This window comes from Vanessa atalanta, chromosome Z, assembly GCF_905147765.1.
Source record: "Vanessa atalanta chromosome Z, ilVanAtal1.2, whole genome shotgun sequence".
NCBI lineage: Eukaryota > Metazoa > Arthropoda > Insecta > Lepidoptera > Nymphalidae > Vanessa > Vanessa atalanta.
This window is the reverse complement of record NC_061902.1, coordinates 15,092,426-15,111,299: the sequence shown is the minus strand read 5'-3', so window position 1 is coordinate 15,111,299 and position 18,874 is coordinate 15,092,426. Positions and strand designations below refer to the sequence as shown.

The 18,874-nt window shown below is 31.1% G+C and overlaps 1 protein-coding gene across 3 annotated transcripts in view; it reads left to right on the top strand.

Moving 5' to 3' along the window:
* The window catches only part of LOC125075804 (protein furry), a 112,568-nt gene that overhangs the window by 26,765 nt on the left and 66,929 nt on the right, over positions 1-18,874 (top strand). For all 3 annotated transcript variants that reach the window (XM_047687573.1, XM_047687574.1, XM_047687572.1), the window contains one exon: positions 830-990. In XM_047687573.1, coding sequence (XP_047543529.1) covers positions 830-990 — 161 coding nt within the window. The remainder of the gene's footprint in view (positions 1-829; positions 991-18,874) is intronic.

The following is an 18,874-nucleotide window of genomic DNA, read 5'->3' as shown; positions in this document are numbered from 1 at the left end:
AAGGCACACTTAGATTTATAAAAATATATACAGTGAAAACAAAATACAAATTCGATTCTATTTGTTAATGAACCTCGATAATGTAACGTGTCTTTGTGTGTGAATAGAACTATAGAATAGATACTATAATAGAACAATTTAATCGACTTTTTAACAGGTTTATTTCTGTATTCGGCCCAGTATATCTTGCAGGTCATACTCCAATTGAATGTAGGACATTGTTAAGCTTAGGCAAATTTTAGAAGTAGATTGTTGTTTTGTAAGATGTTTTTTTTTTCAAATTATTTATATAGTTTTAATGATACATAACTTAACACGTTGTATAATGGTCTGACAATAGGATTATTTTATTTTACGCTTCATTTGTGTAAATCAAGTTCATTTGTTCTGCTTTCAATGCGCGGCCTCTGTGGCACATACGAACGAATTGTTATATTATAAAATGCGATATTATTTTTTTAGTTTCCTATAATTCGAATATAATAAAAATATTAAGTTTCATATATTTTTTTTACCGAAGCTGCTTTGATTTATATTCCATTTGTTATATAATCACGTTATATCATGTGTTTAAATTTCATACACATTTAATAATTTTTTGTTTGAGTGTACGATCTTCGTGGAAATAATTTATTATTATTTGGCACTAGAGACTTATTCTAACATTTATATTTTGTTATGAAAAACGTCATTAAATAAATTATTATATTCAGTCTCAGTTCTCTGACCATAAAGTAAAAACTGACTCAAAAACGTATTTAATATTTAAATCCGTAATACTTGTGTTTAAAACTAAAAAGTTTCCATTAATTAGACGTTTTCTATTAAGGGAGTACCCGTGCGACCACTACACGGCGATCATCAATGTCACGCTGATGTGCACTGGCTGTCCAAGGGCTCCGGTTCACGAGAGCGCGTTACAGCTCTTGCAATTGCTGGATAAACGTTTCTTTGGCACCGTCGGACCGCTACCGGCTGATGACGAAAACGGTAAGATTTTTTTTTTACATTTGTAATAAATCTACTGGATCGAAGAAGTTTCGAAAGAGGCGATGACCTTTGCGAACAGTTTTATTTGTTATAAATAGGTATAAGGAATTTTGAGATGGCATTTCGTAATTTCTTCGATCTAAGAGATACGTGGTCTAAGATTTAATCAAATGAAACATTTAAAATGAACCCATACAAAAAGTAAATTTGTATAAATATAACATTAAGAGAAATCTTGATTTAATAATACAACTAACGACTAAAGAGCTACTTAATAAAAAATCGATTTGACAATATTAGAACTCCATACAACATATCGTAACATAAGGGAAAGTTATTTCAATTCTCTCTTAAACTCTGCGTCTGGCTGAGTATCGTTCCCCGTTTAAATTTCCTTTACTCTTTTTAAATGCATTTGTGGTATTTCATTACTCGAGGTGCCTTTCAATATTATACCTAATTACTCTTAAGTGTAGCTTATGAACTTTGTTAAGGTATATCCCTATAATATTTTGCTTAAGTATAAGTCGTGTGTATGTATTAATGTAACTATTCGATTAAATCTTAAAACCACATCAATTATATGTAGCGTGTATCTGATTGTCTGCACGTTTGTGAGGTTTGATACACTCTGTATTATCCGCCATCATTGTTATCCCCAGTAGTTCTAGATGTCTCTTCTGTCTTCTACGTTAACAAATGATTACTTGTTTATTACATTCAAACTACGAATTCGGACTAATATAGTATTACCAAAGAATGGTTGATATGTGATAATATAATTAAACTGTAAAGATGCCGTCTCTTTCTGTATAATTGCGTAAAAAAATATTTGAGTGTTTTATACGTAAATATATCAGATAATAGTACGTTTTACAGTATTTATTGTAATTTTATTTATTTTATTTTTATTTTCGGAAAACAGCATACTTACTACAAGCATAGCATTTGACACCAAAGTAAGTCTTACATAAGCCAACAAAGTTTTCACTGTTACATTAAAACATGGAGTAAATCTAATAAGATAATTCTAATAATAATTAATAGATAATCAATGTATATAAAATTAGGTTTAAAAAAAAAAGAAGTATTTTAAAGGGTAATAAAAATAAAAGAATATTCATGCCAAATACAGATTTTTGAGGCTCTTAAGATCTTAAACAGATTTACGTAAGGTTACTGTAATGTTTGTTATAATAGGATGGGGAGAAAACTCTATCGATAGGTGACAAAGTGCTGCATAAAATTTGGTCGTTTTTCGTTTCGATTTAATTTTTTTTGGGGATTTCGAACACGTTACATTATACCCTTAACAGACGTTTCATCTCAATATGTTAAAATTATTTCTCAAAATTTTTTATAAATTTAGAAGGTCAATTTGAATCCATATCGTCATTCTTAGTTTGATTCAAATTCATCCATCGAATGTTACGAGTAGCGATAAAACTGACAGACGATCTTATAATGTACAAGCACGGCACCGTTGCAGTTTTATTATATGTATAAATTTGAATAAACAAATGAAACAAATATTTATTTTATTTAAATCAAGTAAAGTTTTACAGAACGTTTTTTCTGTCGCGAACGTGACGCGGACGGTTGCTTTTCGAACGTAAAACGTCAGTAAATATCCTGCATGTTGCATCTATATGTAACCACTGACCTTGACTGTTACCAAAATACAATGGCATTAAACCCAGTAGTTTGTGTGTGAAGATCCGTATATATTCTATACCCGAATGTCTGTGTATACCTACACCGTGAATGTCCCATGTCCGGCAAATACTTCCTCTCGTAATAGTAAACCGCAGTAACGTGATTCACTAAATAATGGTGGACAAACTTAGATTTATTCTCGTGATATAATATAACTACGCTACAATGTTACCCTTCTTCCTCCCGCAGAGCATGAAATGAATTGCAAACTAGGTCCATTCGATGACTTAATTTACAATATATGTTTCGGCTTTACCTATAATGCCTGTTTATTTATTACGTATAAGTAAATATATAAAACACTTACATTGCGAGCGTATGCGACAAGCCAGACGAGTCGACAGCATGTGGGCGTCATCACGCTGTGTAGTCGCTACAAAAATAAGGTAGCGAAAAACAACGACAAACAACGTTGACGCTTGTAGACGTCGGTCTTGTCACCTTGCACTTTACAAGGTGTATTCAACGTTCTATGCTTTGTATGAGTAAACAATGTCCGATACGTTCAAATGAAAGCTTTATACATAATATCATATTCTTATAATAAACATTGGACTAAGTGTTTAAAACGATTCCATGTTTTGTCTCTTTCTTGTTTAACGAATTTCCGTGCAACGAAAGCGAGACAAATCAATGGTACGACTTAGAATATGTTGCGGCGTATTTATTAAAAGTGCAGTTGATGTTTTCCTAACGCGGGAAGCGTTAGCTTGTGGGCTGATCGATGGATGTACCTAAATATTGCGTTTGCTTTTTTTTCCCGCTGCTTAATATGTCTTTGATGAGTACCTGCTGCGTGTGTTTATGCGTATTATACGTTTAATTTGCTACTCGCAGATTTATTTCAAACCATCATTGTTCAATTTTATTATTTTATTAAAAAATATGAACTATGATGCTATTTATTTATATATTTATTTATCAGTGATCGCCTCACTTTATATTTCAGTTTTATTCACCGTTACCGAGAATCCATATTTGTGGTTCGTTATACATTATTATAAAAAAAAAAAATATTAAAAAAAATTGAAATATCTGTCCGTCATTTTATTTCATGCGAACAATCCTGAATGAAATTACGACTGGTTTTAAAGATGAAAAAAACACTGTATTCATTGTATATAGGTAAACAATACACAGGTTTTTTATGTACCAATAATATAATGAAGGATGTCAAATCAGTATAAATAAGTACGGAATGAAACGAATATACATTTGTCCTTCCGTCTAGCAATTAATTAAGTCGCTCACGACCGCACTGATATCCGCTGCACAGCACACTGCACGTCTGCATCTTCGTATTGGTTGTTCTTGTAAATGAAAATATATTCGAAACATGCTCTGTATTAAACATTGTATGTTATTTCTAATGTACATATCTGTATACATATTATTGTGTTAACATTTAAAAAGACGACGTCGCGACTCCGTCATGAGTTGCCGTTTTATAAGTTTTAATAAAATTATAAACTTACTGTTGTACTGTTATTGAAATAACCCTTAATTAATATTTAAGTATATTGTTTATGAAAAATATTGTTCACAATGTTATGTTAGATAAGAACATGACAAATGTAAACCTCTGCGAACTCTGAGCAATTGTATTTAGACATTATTTGAGTGTCGACTTAACTAAGTCAAAACCTAATCAAGCCAAAAATTAGTGTATTCATTCAAAACATAATCGACGCTTATTAATTTAAGCGTCGATCGAGAAGGTGTAAAATGAAAAGAACGGCATGTGTTAACACTTTGTTTACATTCGGATTGATTTGGGAAATCAACTGCCTTTTGTACATTTTTTTGTATATATTTCTCATGTGTTATAAATTTTTAAATAATATCATATACGTATACTAGCGACCCGCTCCGACTTCGCACGGGTGCAATGCTGATACTAAATATACTACTGAATATCTTTATATCCAACCTTCATAGCTTTTTTGGTCCTTAAGCAATACAAACCGCAATGTAGGGGCCGTATTGATCTATTTTAAATGCACAATGTATATAAGGTACATAATTGGATAAGAATTGATGCTCTATGAAAATCGCTTTGTAAATAAGCCATTATTCTCATAAGTAAAAAATTACAAATGGTTATCCTGGTTATCCCTAAGAGATAGACATATACCATGGACTTTTTTGTAGAACTTTTTAAGGTATACAATACTGTAGTACATTATTTTGATCTATCTCGTAGGGTTCAGCCACTCTTTGCAATGTATGCGCAAAAAAAGAATGTGTTTTGTTGTGTAAATTATGCCGTAAACATCACATTAGAAATCTCTAAAATGATCAGTGTTTCTCTATTATATTATGCATGTTTTATACATATAAACCTTCCTCTTGAATCACTCTATCTATTAAAAAACTGCAACAAAATCGTTGCGTAGTTTTAAAGATCTAAGCATACATAGGGACAGACAGACAACGGGAAGCGACTTAGTTTTATACCATATAGTGATTGTAATGGTACTCAACTCCATATTGTTTTATATTACGCGTGTAAAACAAAGACATTAGGTATACGAGCCAGTGATTCTATTTCTTCTATAAAGTGTTTTGGTTGATATCAAAAAGTGTGAATGATGCCTGCCCACGCCCACATAAATATCTAACAGTAATTATTGTTTATTCAACATCAACAATAAGGCAAAAATATATTATGTATTTTGAGGTTGACTTTTTTACGAAGACTCTATCCAGAGAACGCCGTAAGAAATTTGTTTGATGTTTTCTCAATTAAATATCGCAATAATAATATCGATTTATAAAATAAATTGGCACTTGAAACTCTCAAGTCACTAAATCAATGTCTCATTTGCGTTCAGTCTGCGGATGATAATGCCGTGATAGCCGGCACTCGCATATGTTTTTTACATACTCGGTTAGTTTTAGGATATACTTCTTGATAAAAAAACACTTGTTTATAATGTTTATTTATTGATTTTCGAATTCAATAAAATAATCAATCACAAAATTTTAAATAATTCTAAAACAATTGTCGTGCACTCGCTTTCGACGCAGGAAATACTTTGACAGCTGATTATATATAATTTATCATAAAATATTTTGAATGTGCCACGGTTGGGCAATTTTGTTTAATTTATAAATAAATAGATAAATTGAAATGAAAATATCCGGCTTTAATTTTTTTCAAGACATATATAGGTAGCCGGCAATGCTGTCGAATGGCAAACCTGTTAGTTGTCGGCGCTCGTAGATATAAGCGCTATAAGAACACGTTACACTCACCTTACAAACTGGAACACAAAAAATAAAGCATTACGGTTTGCCGGTATCCCATCGGATTCAAATGGTCTTGTGCAAAGCCCTGCCTGATGTTAGAGTGGGTATCAAAATGTATATCCTTCTTAATAAAAACGACATAACTGGGACGTACTATTCTTTTCATATCATGATTTCATTAAAAACATTAAGACTCTTGTAACGACGCCATTGTTGAACACACATGATAAGGTTCAACAAAGAAATAAATTGGGTCACATTCATTATTTGAAAGTAGATACGATACGCGGTTACAAGTCTTGATTTATAATATTTTAAGCTACATTGCTTTGCACAAGCTATTAAGCTACAGAGATTAGTTTATGTAGAACATTATCGTAACATAATATTCAAGCTCAAATTCGCCTTTCCCAGTGAGTAGCAACGTGTAGCTGCTACGCTACGCGTTATTGCTACAAGCAGTATCAGGCTACGGACATGCAGAGTAATTAGAAGTTAATCGTAACTGGCTGGAACTCAACACTCGTACTTAATTTTTGTTTATAACTATTGCTTATCTAATTAATATATTTTATCAGTTCAATCGACATAAAAAACCTCACTATTTCGTCGCTAGTATTTGCTTTTTGGAAACTATTGTTAATTTTTGGGACAAAATACTAAAGAATCTAATAAATAGGCAAGGTGGAACAGTATATAAAAGTCTACTATCGTAACAGGAAAAAGGAGCTAGTGAATTTATGACTGGTATTTTTCTTAATATGTTGCATCTTTTTTTGTGTTTTTTGTGAAAATTCTATTGACGAGCTTTGGGGGGTAGAATCGACTCGTAGACCGTGAGGGCGGGCAAACAGCATGACGCACTCTCATGCCGCAATCACGAGGGGCGGCGAGTGACAGCCACTTTTTTGTCGGAAAGCGATGTATATATAATATATTATTCAAGACTAGATTGCCTGTAAACAGATCATTTCAGTTCGATACTAATTACCTTACTTTGTGTGACGTTAACTTACCAATTACTCCAGCGTTGCAGAACCGACAGGCTTAGAACTTATTTTCATAGATTACTAATCAAGGGGTAACAAGAGCCTCTCTAATGTCGTCATCCCGTAAACTCTCTAGTCAAACCTCTTATATGGCCTCATTGACTTTAACATTATCAAAACAAAGATTTGAAACTTATTTTCTAAAGGTTTCCAGCGAAAGGAAAACAAGCACAGCCTTTATCTCTAATTTCGCCAAACCGGTCTATTTACGTACTTTCCTTTTACGCGGCTTCAGTGGATTTAACCTCTTTTAAAACAACAAAGCTATTGTATAATTCAATTTTTACATACACACATTGTGGCAATTCGAAATTACATTTGAACACAATCATTATTAAGCTTTTTAATATTAGTTTTCGGGTTTTTTAAAACATTGACTTTAAAATTAGCGTAATTACACCTCCCGCGACGCTCCCTAAGGTAATAACGATCTGCAAATTTGCCAAAATAAATGCTTATTAACAGCGCAATGAACGAGAGAACGCTGCAATGCCACGTAGCGGGCCAACTGTGTACGCTTAACACAAATATGTGTCTTATTTTAGTCCTATGATGTGTAATTAAAAACCGGCAAGCGTATGGAGAAATGGTAAAAGATGCCCTCACTTCGGAAAACAAATGCAAATATTTTACGCCAAATTACGTTTAAATTACGTTACTTAATATTAAGCTCATTGCCGTTATTAACGACACGATATACAAGAATTAATAGGTGGAGCCTATGATATGAATCATTTAATGTAATAAAAAAAATACTATTACATTACCAAAAGAGTATTTAAAATTAAGTGTAGGTTTGATCTAAATAAAAAAAACCATTTACAGTCTAATGTACTTTATTTCTAAAAATCTAATATAGGATTATAAATTCTGAGAAGCTTAATATATGATTACATGTCATAATACGTTATATTTTGATAATAAACGTTAAATACCTTCTTAATCTAAAAGACTTAATATTAACTATTGTGTAAAGCGCTCTGGATTACTTATGTCATTGGTGACGTGTTACAAAATGAAATAAAAATGCCACTAGGCTATAAAATTACGTATTTTACTTAGTATAACATTGTTGTCCAATATTCATATTAAAATTAATAGTTACGCTAAAATACAATACGCGCGATATACGTTGGCCGGTTAAACATTTTAGTAACGAAAGGAAGTAAGCGGGAAATGTTACAAGTTTATAAATAGATATAGTTTTTCTTTTTTGAGCTAATATCTCGGAAATCATTAGTAGAGGCCGGCCAATTAAGATTGCGCGATTCATAAATAGCTACAATACAAACCTCTTGAAAAATTGATTCTCAGTCATACCTTAGACTTATATTTAAACTATTAAAGACTACACAATAATTTCCTAATAAAACAACACACACGAATGTATAATAAGTATATAAGTTAATAAATATTACAATATTGATTTTGTATCTGAAAGAGACTAAAAAAAAATGTCTACACCGGAAGCCGATGTATTTTTATGTGTTAAAACGGCTTTATCAATATAATATGAGCTCAGATTATAGAACAAACTAGTGCGTTCAGATTTCCTGTTGTTAATATGACAAAAGGTTAATTTCGCTCTACCGGCAATTTGTGTTTGCTTTCGACTTTGTACTCGATTTTATTGCTTCACAATAATGTTCCGCACGCTCCATCTGCCTTTTGTTTTATAATCTGAGAATATAAATATTAGTCTGGTTTGAATATAGACCCATAATACATACAACCATTTGAGACAATCAAAAATAGTATTCTGTTTTACACTTACTGCAGTTTGTCGTAGAAGATATTCTAATTAGTACAAAATTATTTCAATCACGTAATGAAAGTAATAAATACTCATAGGTTAGGTTATAAATGAGAAATGAAATTTCGAGGGTACATAATTAACAGCTGCATTATTTGGACAGGACAATTCCTATGTCATTGTATATATGAATATACTTGTTTGAACAAGTCCGTTTCGTAATTTGTCTTCCATTATTTTTATCTAACAAAGCTCGGTCGCAGTTCCTGCGTCTTATAAAATTAATGCTTTATAAAAATAGATAAATATTATATTGTATAAAGTACCGTTTGTCTGACACGTCGAATCATTGAATCGACGCTTATTAAGATAGGTGTGAAGATAATATTACAATAGTATACATTTTTAGTCCACGTGTTTGTATGAGTGAAATAAAAATGTTAGATATAAGTAGATCTGATGATTGTTTCAATTTTGTTACAAATAAGTTTCTTATTATCTAATATATAGTAAACGAGGACTAGATTTGCCCCCCACGCCCAATATTCTAGCTTAGTATAAAAATTTCATGAATATATTGATGTATGTCTATGGGTTAAAATGTACACTAGATATCTACTAGATAATGTAGTTATTTGGTGATTGTCGCTAGATGATATTTGACTCGATGTGACTACAAAAACCTCATCCTTCAATACAAATAAATACTTATTACTTACTACTTATAAATTCTTTAGTCTCGAAGAAAGAATCGTAATCTTTTGATTTCATAAAACTTAGTTAAATTATACATCAATACTTCGTTACATGAACCAGATGGAAACGATTTTTCGAGGTTTTCAAGGTATTTCTAATATTTCTTTTTATCACTCCTCCAAGCGAGTTTAATCTTAAGTTTAAGAGCGGGTACTACAATAGCCTAAGCGGTTTAGCCTTGTACCCCCGACTTACGCGTCTCATGGCGGCACGTTTGTCGTCAAGCTATTGGCGCTACGATTTACATTATATCAACGCGCGAGGTGATAAATGCCTACCTTAATGTACGACTACAGAATGAAAATATAACCTCACGACAATATATCTACAACAGCACGTGTAACATTCCTAACATAAAGATTTTACCGTAAAATTACGTTACGTTGTGAGCCAAAATTGATTTCTTATATTTATTATCCAGTGTGACCAAATATCTAATATGAAATAAAAATGTAGACTAGTGTATATGGATTCCAGTACTCTATAAATATTGTATCGATAACTTCGAAATTTGACTTCTCTGAAATCCATTTTTTTGGCATTTATATGTAGGTATTTATTTTATATGACATGTGGCAAAAATTTAGTTTTTTTAGTTTTTTACTTTTAATGATTTTACTTGTTTATATATGTATACGCAAGTATACTTTAAAATTACTTATGAACTAACTAAAACAATGAAATCGTTTTTGAAATTAGTTTTTCTATAGTAACGAATAAAAATACTCGCACGTCGTAAATTGCCCAAGCGGTTATTTGTAGTTTTTTTTGTTATTTTTAGTTTCGTTAGCGGGGTGAAAATTACGCCAATAGCCGACAATCGTTATTTTTTACAGCCACCATCAGCCACTATCTGCGTCAACTTAATGCGTATCATATATATAAATGAGCTATTCCTAAATATCAACTATTCATTTTATACAAAGAGATCATTGGTCTGATTTATCAATGAATATATTCTACAAATTACTCTCTTACTCTATTTATTCCTGTGTTTCACGGGGCGTTAGTCTAAGCTACTAAATCGACGAGTCCTTTATTTCAGAATGAACTATTTCATAATCATTGACTACCATGAATAGCTAACTAATCCCAACCGTCACAAACAGCAGCTTAAAACTATTGAAATAAACTACAACTATTGAAATAAAATAACCATATGTATTAATCATATTAATATTATTAACGAATCCGGATCCAAATAAGTCATTTCTTTATTTATCACTCAACGTGTTTTGGAAAGACGAGAATATCTAACATTGTTATTGGAGCGGTCGTGGCTTAATCCGTCGGCTTCTCGATGAAACAAATCGAGCTTTCTCCTACGAAAAACTCAAAAGAATCCAGATTAGTTAATAAAAATATATTAAACCTAAGAGTAGAATATATTTTACAGATTTTTATTACTCTATACAATAGGTGAAGCGTTCACGAGCCGGCGATTGTTATTGCCAAAAAATAAAAGCGTATTTCATTATTGTATCGTGGTTTTTTATTTGCGCGGCAACGTTGAGCGTTTTAAGTTTAATTTCGTAATGTTTATTGTATCACACGATATAATTAATAATATGGTATAATTGCGAACAGAATCACCAATAGCTGATTATATTTTAGCTAATGACTGCAATTCTCATACGTTGAATTTATAGAAGTTCGAGCGACTCGTAAACGTTTTTCACGCAAACTTACATGCTACCTTATAAATACAATATACATTTCTAGGATACAAGCGTCGCGTGAATTTAATTGAATTCAATGCTATTATAAATGTACAAGCGAAATTATTAAAACGAATTAGTATTAATAATAAATCGTTAATAAATCATCGAACTTGTTGTATATTAACGTCCGTTTTTACAAAAAAAAAAGTATATTATATATTGGTACAAACCAAATATTCATTGCATCGAAAGAATATTTGATAATATCAAGTTGTATTTTATATATTTTTTCTAACTGCAAAACTTTTTTTGAATAATCTGTTTAATAAATATCACATTTGAAAAAGTATATTAGAACAAAAACATACCAAATATGTAAAATGAATTGTGAATATGGAATTGTTTTTGAATAAAAATGTTACTACGAATTATATTCGTAGAAACGTCTAGGTTTTAGACCGAAAGTACCCATACACCTGTTCAATGCATCGCCATCCACGGGATCTAAGATGTTGTAATCACTAGGGCTTACACTCACCGCTTAAACCAGAATACATCAATACCTAAATATCGCTGTTGGTAGTCACCAAGACGGGCTGCACAGAGCCATATCCATAAACCACCGGTCTAAACGTTGATTAATAAATCTGACTGAAGAGTCATAAAAATAAAATAAATATACGTTAGATTAATTAGCCAACTTAGATTATGAAAACGGACTGAAATTCATTACAAGCCGCAATAATGCTATTTACACAGATGCCATGCTATTTAATCTAAGTATGCCCATAAGCCTATACAAATTCCGGCGAAGCCTAAACGATACACTGAAAGCTTTAGCATTGGGTCAGGGATCTACTGTTTGGAAGCCCTATCGATTTTGTTTAATGTCTGCAGACATATTTAGTCTAGATATATTGACTATATATTACCTACTTTTATTTATAATATAAATGTAACATTTACAATATAACTAGGGCGTGAGAGGCCTTCTGCTCCTCAGAAGTAATCGACGACCTCGATTTGAGATAAATTGACAAATATAACATTCATAAAACTCTTGAATAATTGTAATCCAATAATTAATATATAATCAAGTGAATACATACAATTCATATAATAGTCTATCACAGTTTTATGATGTCAAACATTTTCCTTTAAACGACGATGAAAAGTCGCATCGCTGTTAATTACTGAAGTGATATCGGAGCAGCTACTGTACATAAGATAGATATATAGAGGACTTTATTTTTATATGTTGTAGTTCTATAACTATTTTACGTAACTTCCTGTGACTATTTATTTTTAGTTTATTTATTGATTCGTAAATAATGACCAGTTATACATTTTATACTATATTAAATTAGTTATACTTATAACTTTCTTATTATAATCATATTCGTGACGCGGCTCTTTTTCTAAAAAAGAAACGATGTTACTTACTACTTGTCTCCTTATTTTTATTCTTTATTTCTTAAATACATTAGGTAACTAATTATGTATATACAAATCTATAGGATCATTTATCAACTGCCTTGCGCTATTTCTGATTTTGAATACAAATAAAATAAATATTTTTTAAATATTTGTATACGAATTATGGAATATAAATAAAATCGGAATGTCGAAAGATTATATCGCAGAATTTTCAGAGGTCATTCTGACTTATAGATAAGAACCTAAAAGGTTTTTGAAAACATTAATCACAAGTGAAATCCAGGCACAATTACCTACAACATTTTTCACTAGACTATCTACCATTGAAGTATTCTTTACATTTTACACATTTGTATTCTTTTAATTTACTGGTTTTAGATTGTTATCGCTATAATCACTATAGTGGTTACTTGAGAGTATCGACGGGACACATTTGAAAAATAAGTGTTTTCTGTTACTATTATAAGAGCTTACTCTATTCATTTAATATTTTGGTTGATTTTACACGACAGATTAGAAAAAATAACACCTAACAACTAACAACTAAGTTCTATTTGGTAGAAACAAATTAATATGTAACAAACTTTCGACGATTCGAAATTAGTTTATACGTAATATTTATAAATTGAGATACATAGTATTATTTATGTGAAACATCTTTTAATGGCCGTCGACTCGAATGCTGTGACTTGAGACTGCTTGACGCTCTCAGCGCGCCATTGGCGCGTATACAACTCACTTAATTGCTATATACTTACTACAAAAATAATAAGAAAAATACATTTATTTTATTAACTACACAATGTTTTTTTTATTATATTATTTTGTTTTAATAATAATCATTAATTTTCATATTTCACATCTGCCGAGCACCCGTAACAGCCAAATTTTTATTTAAATGAAACTATAAAAAGATTCGTGAAAGGTTGATCTCGCTTATCAAATTTCATTACTCTTAAGATAAATGTGAAACATATAGTTCCTTATATACGTTTATATGTAGGTGAGTAACTTCTCTATCGATCTAAAACCTGAAATCCTGAAGACGAACGACGTCTTTATCAAGTTCTTTACACGACTACTTATAAAATGTTCCTTAAAAGGAAGTGCCAAGTGAATAATATTAAGCTTTAACGAGTGGAGCGTTCGACCTGTTTTCAATATCGACGCTAAAAAAACTATAGAGCATATTTTTTAAATTATTATTCGTTATATAAGATTGCGTTTAATCGACCAATAAAACTCATAAGTATCGAAATATATGTTTTCCACTGTATGTAATTTTTAAAATAACGGAATAGACAATAATCAAATTAGTTAATTGCTTTTTCGAAAGGATAATCCCTCACAGAGTCTATCGTGGAACACGAGCCGTCTTTTCCAGGAAGTAGTCGCGAACGAGCAACACAACGTCAGTTTCCTTCCCTTTTTCTTTATTTTCCTTAAATTACGTAAATTAAAACGTTTATATTATATTTCTCAAAGAGAGATTCAACATCACTGCAGCCTTTTTTCTGTTAGACAGCGACTTTCAATATCTTTGAAGAAGATAACATTATGTTTTATGTGATGTTTTACTTGATTGATTTTACTTTCGTAATATTCTGTAATTTATTTATTTAACTTTGTTATTCCCAAACAGTTGTATGTTACAAAATTCAGACTTAACGTCATCGAGGCATTCTGTGCCTTCAACACTATAAATCTTCACAGACCTTTAATAGCCTCTTCAGCGGGCGTCTCGCTCTCGCTTATGAAGAACACACCGTGTACATTTATGGCAAAAATGTTACATTAATTTTTCAAATGTCAAGAAAAGCGTATATTATGTTACGTATCGACTTACATTGATAGAGTGATGTAACTTTTTAAATCTACAATTGGTCGCAAATATAAAAATAAACGGAGAAACATTTTAACTGCAAATTCACATCGGGAATCCTAATAAAACTCGCAGGCATGTCGGAACTAAGGTCAGTCATAATAATAGAATAATTCAACGAAATGGAGATACGGATAGCACTTGAAGATTATCTTATTTGAATTTCTCAAATTCAACTAACATTTTTATCCGGTAGACGCTATCACTGCTTCTTTTAAATTAACTCGAATGCTTCGACACCGTAGATAACGAAGGCGGGGTCTTATTACCTCTGGATGAATGTTATTTTTCCTTGCCTTGTGGACGACATCGTCGTAATCACTATCATGATCGACGTTGAGTAGTATTTTTAACTATTCAGTTGATGTGATTCTATGAAATTTAACATGAACCTTCTGATAACGAAAACCAATGATTTTTGGAAATAATTATATAACTTGCATTGCTTTGAATAGTAATACTCATACATTGTAATCAGTAATATATTATTTGGATTTCATTGGATTTTATAATACAAGCCAATTTTTTCCAAGAAAAATGTCAGTGTTGACTTTGTGGAGTAGAAATTTTTTTTATTTTTAATTAAAATATTAGGGATTGTGTCAATCATTGTAACTTGCTCTATCCGTTATGCTTGTAATTACACTGGCTCTCTCATCCTTCTAACTGCAACGTTTGGCATTCGAATGACATTTAACTACCTTTATTTGGTATGACATGCAGTGTTATAAATCACACATTTATTAATATTTCCTTAGTTTAAGTTTTAATACAGTATTTAGGTAGGTAGTATATGATATCGAAAAGCCGTTTATTAATATTATTTGTTTTTAAATTACGATAAGAACATAAAAGACAACTTAGTATGAAAAGAGCGTAAGTCGTACAAGGCGGACAATGTTGAATATAGAGTAAGTAGGAACTCGTCTGAAGGAGTTACTAAGTAGCCGCTTCGACGCTCCATTAGTCGTCTTACTGGGCTAGGTGACGTACGTACGTGCGACTATGTACTACCTGTATTTACCTTCACCTAGTGCGAGACAAATTACAAACAATAATTAAGCATGTGAAACTTAATAGTATCTCTACGTAGCTATTATATAAAAGGTTATAAATACGAAGGGCAAGCAGTTAGTACAAATATTTTATTATTTTAATTATCTTTGGCTGTGACGCAATGTTTATGCACAATTTAACTAATGTTGTTGGTAGTCAATTATTTACATGATCTTGATGGGTGAGGCGCTTTAGTGCTTATTTGTGGGATGCGCCTAATATACCCTTAGTCGTCTCTTACGACACCCACGGGTTGAGATGGGGTGGTTCTATTCTACTCTGCCGGAACCACACGGCGACTCAGATATACTTACGTATTTGCAACTGTATGTATAGGAAGTCAAATATAAGCCAAATCGTTGCTTATTGATTCAAAAATCTACAACAGGTTAAGAGAATTGCAACATGTCTGAAAAAAGACTCAACGAGATTATGGTTTTTACATAAAACTTTCGTCAACAACAATGAATCAAATTAAATGCATTTAGCATAACCGCCTATCATTTACCGTGATAAATATTTGTAACTAGTTAGAAGAACTACGCTACATTGTAACCATAAACCGCTGTAGCGCTATCTAGGCAGGGACCCGTATAGTATGGGTAAACCCGTATAAAAAATTAATTCACAAGATTCTTGAGAAAATTATGAAATTTATTTAATTAGACCAATGATATTTTTGTTTGAAACACACTACGTATTATGGTCGTCTGTTGTCGTTATGATATTATAATGGAAATTAATGAGACATTAGGCCTTGCGTCCTATCAATATGATTAATGTACGCATTGGGCAAGTTCACGAAGTATACGCGTCCATTCAGAATAAGCGTTTAAATTAGTTAAACATTGCGTCACATAAATCTGTCATTAACTATTGCTAATTTTTTTAATCCATGACTATTGCGTATATTGGATTTGATAAGATCGCGAACAGAAAAATAATCATACATCTTCTTATAGGCGTTTTGTATTGTAACTGCGTTACTATTAGCGCGAGTTAGGCGCAACTAAGGCTAGTTGCGCTTACAAAAAGAGCTAGGCAAACTAAAAATAATGAGTCCAGATATATGACCTTCTTTAAAGCAGTTAAAAAGTACGTCTGACAAGAAATATCAAATCAATCGAATCCTTTTTCATTTTGGTCTTGGCAGCCCTAATGGCATACCCGTAACATCGGCAATTACGAAAAGAAAATTAAAAGCGAAACCCCGTCGGAGACGGAGTATAAAATCGTCCGTCTTTGCCAGACAAATCCTGCATTTTATGACTAAATTATCAATCACATAATGAGTTCTTCGCGTTAATCAATATAGAAATGTGAGCCACTGAAATAGTGAATAATATAAATAACATTTGAATTATACTCATTGTAGAGTTGGGTAATTTGTTAAAATTAAAATATTATTATTTTAAAATACAAATGACTACTTAGGGAAGTATTTTCAAAAAAATATATATTGCAGAGGGCAAAGTTAACTTGCATTTTCAATATCATTTCAACAAGTCAAGTGGAATCATACAACCGTAGTTATATAATAAATCTGAGCTTTTTTTTATGTTGTTCAGATGGTTGTATTCAATCGAGTGGAAAATAAGTATTGAATCAATTTTATTTTTTCCTATTTGTCCTGCCCTACCTCCAACCCCTTAGCCAATAGTTGTACAGTAAATTAAAATTGTTCCAATCACGGTCGAATGTCAAAATAAGGAAAACAGTATTGTTTTTATTTACGCTAACAAAATATAGCCTAATATAGGTCGTATACAAAATAAGGTAAAGAAACCTAAAAAATAAATTGTTTATTACCATAAACTTATCCGTCACTTTAATTGAAATATTTTATATATATTTTTTTTCTTTTTGAATACTTTTTTTTACTAATTACTAAATTGCAATATTTTCGTATCAATTTAAAGTGTTTAGCAAATTTGAATGCTTTATTTTTATTTACGTAACATTAATGGAATGCAGTTGTTTATTTTATTACGCGTACAGAAACATAAAGTATACGAAATAATATCGATTTCGGTAGAGGTCAAGTGCAGACATATGGAAAATTAAATTAATACGACCTGAGCCGATTAACTACAGTTCATGTATAATCAGATCATTTAAAATTATTAAAATAATAGGGCTAAAATAAATATGTTTTTTTTTTCGTTTTCAATTTATCTCAAACAAGCTTTCGTGATGATATGATGATGAATCAGTAAATGAAAGGTTCATTGTTCATTAATTAATTATTCTTTCATTTTACTCGGTGGTAGGACTTAGCTCAAGCCCACTCATCATCTATTCTACCGCGAAGCTGCAATACTTAGTATGTAGCAATACTTAGCTGTGTTCCGGTTTGAAGTGTGAATGAGCCAGTGTAACTTCGGCCCATTTGACCGTCCCACCGATGGCATAAAAACAAATTATAAATATTTAACATAAAATCCTGAAATTATATCCACAACCGAAGTCCGCGCAAACAATTACCGGATTTATTTTATTTATTTATTTTAATTGAATATACATTTACGTATTAAGACCAATGATGATGAGTATAATACGTACTTTTTTATATTTACTTTATTTTTTACATTGTATACGTTTTATCTAGGCAATATTAAAATACAATACGCCCTTGCTAACGTACCTTGCTACGTACGCGAAATTTTAAAGGTTTTCAATTAATATGCCAATTAGATGTTTTAGAATATATTTCTGAAATTTAGTTGCACACAAATAAATGCATTTTGAGCCAATTGTTCCCTAAGATATGGCGTATTCGAACACTCAAATCGATAAAATCAACGAATCGAAAATTTCTTAAAAGTAATTGTCTAGTCCAATTTCCAGGTGATTTATTTAAATAGTGTTCTACTCGTATGATAGACTAATTAAGATGACCCTGAAACAAAGTAATATTATCAACACTGAAGGTTTTTACATATAACTATTTAGTTATATAGTTCTTTAACCTAATAATGTATATAAATATATAAAAAAATCTTTTGAAAATTTCTTATTTATAATTTTTGGTTGAACTTACTTGACTAGATTAATGGAAACATATATCCGTAAATATTACTCAATACAGTACATTCTATTGTATAGAAATATTTTGTATAAATATTGTGACTTTCAGCAGCTACTAGATAAAGTATGAATTATACTTGTAAAATTGTAAACAGCCGAAAAAAGTATATGATAGACATTAACTTTTAGTTTATATATATAAATATAATCTCCAAATACAAGTTTTTACTTATATATATTTTTTTTAATTTTAAGGTATAATAACCTTATTTTTTTATCAAAACGTAAAATTCAA